The sequence below is a fragment of the Equus asinus genome, chromosome 20 (genome assembly GCF_041296235.1).
Source record: "Equus asinus isolate D_3611 breed Donkey chromosome 20, EquAss-T2T_v2, whole genome shotgun sequence".
Taxonomy (NCBI): Eukaryota; Metazoa; Chordata; class Mammalia; order Perissodactyla; family Equidae; genus Equus; species Equus asinus.
In genome coordinates, this window is record NC_091809.1 from 87,097,354 (window position 1) to 87,101,261 (window position 3,908).

At 37.1% G+C, this 3,908-nt stretch overlaps 1 protein-coding gene across 1 annotated transcript; it reads right to left on the reverse strand.

Moving 5' to 3' along the window:
* Positions 1–623: 623 nt before the first annotated feature.
* LOC106831693 (olfactory receptor 51A4-like) lies at positions 624–1,526 on the reverse strand. The gene has a single exon (XM_014842103.3). The coding sequence runs from the start codon at positions 1,524–1,526 to the stop codon at positions 624–626; it is 903 nt and encodes a 300-aa protein (XP_014697589.3).
* Between the last annotated feature and the right edge of the window lie 2,382 nt (positions 1,527–3,908).

A 3,908-nucleotide genomic window follows, 5' to 3' on the forward strand; every position in this document is an offset into this window, starting at 1 on the left:
TGCCCTTAGTAATAAAGTCTTTGACAAACATGACTCTAGAATAGTAACATTTACATTTTGAATTTGTATCCAAATATCCTGTTGATATACAGATTTTAAAATCAGTGAATGTGTAGAGGCAGATTTGATATTCAGGAATTAGACCTATCAATCAACCACCGCATCATCATGAGTCTTAGTTAAAACAGGGGAAGCATTTTAGCCTTTCTCTTAATAAGCTTTTATTTGCCATGAAAGTATGGAAACTATGTTTTTTTAAATATAGGCATAGATATAGGTAGTTTTCTCATATTATTTTAGTGGTTTATGTTCTAAAAAGCAGGAAGCAGAAGCTTAGAGTCTTCATTGAAGTCTCAAATTTTTAGATGTTCAATCTGAGAGTCAGAGAGCTCAAGTAATTTTCTCAAGATCTCAGGGATGCTAAGGATACTAAGGATAGTGAGTATCAAAAGCCATTCACTCTATAAGCTCTGCCTGACTATAAAACCCAAAGCCATTCTACTATAGCATGCTTTCTTCCTGCTACCCATTCAAAGTTTATTTAGTTCTCACTTATTAATGTATTCCCTTTCTCATCCCTTTGATCAACTTCTTTTTGGACAAAGTTTCCTCACAACCTTTTCTCAGATTTGATGGGTCTTCACACAGTGCACAATGGGGTTTATCAGGGGTAGCACCAGCAGGAAAACATCTGCCATGAGGATGTGGATCATAGGAGACAAATCCCTGGCAAAAAGGTGGAGCATTGCTGCACTCAACATGGGCACACACAAGAGCAGCACAGCACAGATATGAGAGATGCAGGTGTTGAGGGCCTTAAGCTGCTCTCTGGGAGTTGCAATGCCCAGTACCATCTTTAAGATCATTATGTAGGAGAAAGTAATAAACAATGAATCCAGAATAGTAGAAAGAGCAGCACAGAGTCCATAGACAACATTGACTCTGTTGTCAGAGCATGCCAGCTTCATGACATCCTGGTGGAGACAGTAGGAGTGTGAGAGGAGGTTTTGATGACAATATGTCAGCCGTTGCAACAGAAAGGGCAGTGGGAGGATCAAAATAATATTTTTGGAAGTCAATAAGACCCCTGTTTTGATGACTCTGGAGGTGGTTAAGATCGTGCTGTATCTCAGAGGGTTGTGGATGGCCACGTATTGGTCAAATGCCATTACAGAGAGCACGGAGGCTTCGGTGACTGTGAATAGATGGATAAAAAACTCCTGGGCAAAGCAAGCAGCTGCACAAATTTCATTGATACCAAACAGGAATAGTCCCAAAGTGGTGGGTAAGGAAGAGAGGGATAACCCTATGTCAGAGATAGAGAGCATTGAAAGGAAATAGTACATGGGTTCATGGAGGTTTGGCTCTGTCTTGATAAAGAAGAGGACAGTAAAATTACCCAGGAGAGAAAGAAGATACACTGTTGAGAAAGGAATAGATACCCAGATGTGACTCTTCTCCAGTCCAGGGATCCCGATAAGGAGGAATCTAAGAACTTCAATGTTTGTGTCATTAAGACAAGACATGACACATGAAAAGATACTTAACCAGATGCTTACCTCAGCACAGTTGGAATCCTCTAAATGAAGATGTGGCAGAAGCTGTCCTTTTCTGGTATAATGTGGGTCATAGATACTAAGAGGACTATCAAAGATTTCCTAAGGTAAATAGTCTATGTTTCTAGTGTCAGTTCAGGCTGTAAGAAAAGTCAAACACAGAAATCAATGAGAAAAATCTGACTTGCTTCTTCATCCAGGCATCTGTTTCAATTTTGTTAAAGTGTCAATTATTTGAACTTTGCACATTTAACAATCCCAGACAATCCTTTGACCACGTGCAGCTCCCCATAGCCCAATCTCAGAAATCCAGGTCTTCAATTTTATGGTTCTCTTATCTCAGTTGTATAAAAACAAAATCTTCAAGGGAAAAGAAAAGTCTACTATGGATTGGAGGGGTGGTTCATAAATTATTCCATATCTATATTCAAACATTTGAAGTAATGGCAAACTGGAAGTTCATAATTATACAGTCTTGGAGTTAAAAAGGCCTTTAGAAAATAGTAGTCTTATTCTCCTGCCTTTACAGAACCGCCCTGAATGAACAGGTCACCATCAGCCAACATGTCCTAGCTTGATCCCAGTATTAGTATATGAACCACTACCTAAACCTTTCTAGTTCTTGGTTGAATACTCAGACTGCTTTTCTTCCTTGGATTGAGTTGATAAATGTTTATAAAAGTTTGCATATTCTTTTCTCTATAGACACAGAATCTAGTTCCATTTACACAAAATACCTTCTTTATTATTTCCCTTATCATTGCTTGACTGGTGTCTGCCCTCTCCCACTGCTAGAATTTAAGAGTAGGAAGTCACAGTCGCTCTATTCACTACTGCATCTCCAGTGCCTGGCATAGTAAGTGGAATATAGTTTTTGTAGCTTCATAATTATTTATTTAATTGACTATAATTTCCCCAAACTGAAGACAGTAATGATTTCCTCTGTAAGCCATCTCTTTTTCAGACTAAACTTCATCTATTCTATCAAACAGCATTGTATGTGAATTTTGATTGTTTGTTTTGCTTTAGATTCCTCATTTGGTGCTCCGCAAACAACAAAAAATATTGCGCTTCTTAACACATGAAAACACTATTCCTTGGCTGTTTCTCCAAAAGGGTGTCTATCTTCTCCAAAGTCATTACCTTTGTATGTTTTTTTTTCCATTTTCTTAATGATCTAGGAATTATTGACTCTCCGTTCAATCATTCACACAATCCCCCTTATTTTTAATTACCTGTCAGGGTTAACTCTCAGACTTTTATAGGAATATTGAGAGTATGGGAGAACCTTAGCTTTTAAGAAAGTATAATCACTTAGTGTTTCTATATCATACTGGCTGCTTCTTTGCTGGGTTTTGATCTTCTTGTCAATCTTTAGGAGGGTGAACACCCAGAGTTTCCTTTGGGATCTATGGCTTATTAAGGACAAGTGTTTGGAACTTAAGAGAAAGGCCAGGATGCAGATAACACATGATATCCATTATCTTACAAATTTACTCATCTTCTGAAACTCCTTATCTGAGGTATATAACTTGTTTTCTAACTGTGCTAGATATGGTTAAAGTTATCTTATGTCGATAGACTGAGGATATTTGTGTTCTGGCCTTTGTCTCACCATTGTCCTGAAGACTGCATTGTTTTTTAGAGGTAGCCACTATTGAGATCTAATTTAAATGTGCAGGATAAGTACCCATAAATTTAACTATTTTATTATATATTTGTTATTATTTTAACACATATAGTAATATGATACTTGCTAAATGATTTATATAGATTTTTCTCATTTATGTTTTTATGCTATTGCATTATTCATGTTATAAATAAGAAAACAAGTCTTAGAGAGGTATAATAATTTGCCTAAGGTCAGGTATCTATCTACTAGGAGACATAAAATAAAGAATCATGTGATATTTGGGATCTAACCCTTCCTACACGTATCATCGAGACTGGGCATTTCTAAAACTTCACTGGACATATACTCTCACCAACGTACATTCTGTCTCTCCTTGGTAGTGCTATAAGATTCTCAATCTCATTGGGCAAATTCTCATTTGCTCTCATTTAACATCTCTTCAGGATCCAAAGAGATAAAAAATGAAATGCAAATTATGTCAAATATTCTGAAAGAGTAGAATTATATCTTACCTCTTTCGTGTTTTTTTTTTTTTATACCAGTGTGACACTTCACCCAAAAGTCAATGGCAAGAAGAGATTAAAAGCAGAGAAGAATCCTTTAGACTCCTTTTGTCTGCTTTGTAAGCACCATCGTATGAAGCCCAGAGAGCCCTTGGGGAGTACTACAAGCAAGGGCTGTTTGGAGAATCACACCATACTCCATGGAAAATCTTCTAA

Bases quoted from the DNA above. Each gene is read 5' to 3' on its own strand.
- LOC106831693 (XM_014842103.3), bottom strand. From the start codon at position 1,526: ATGTCTTGTCTTAATGACACAAACATTGAAGTTCTTAGATTCCTCCTT.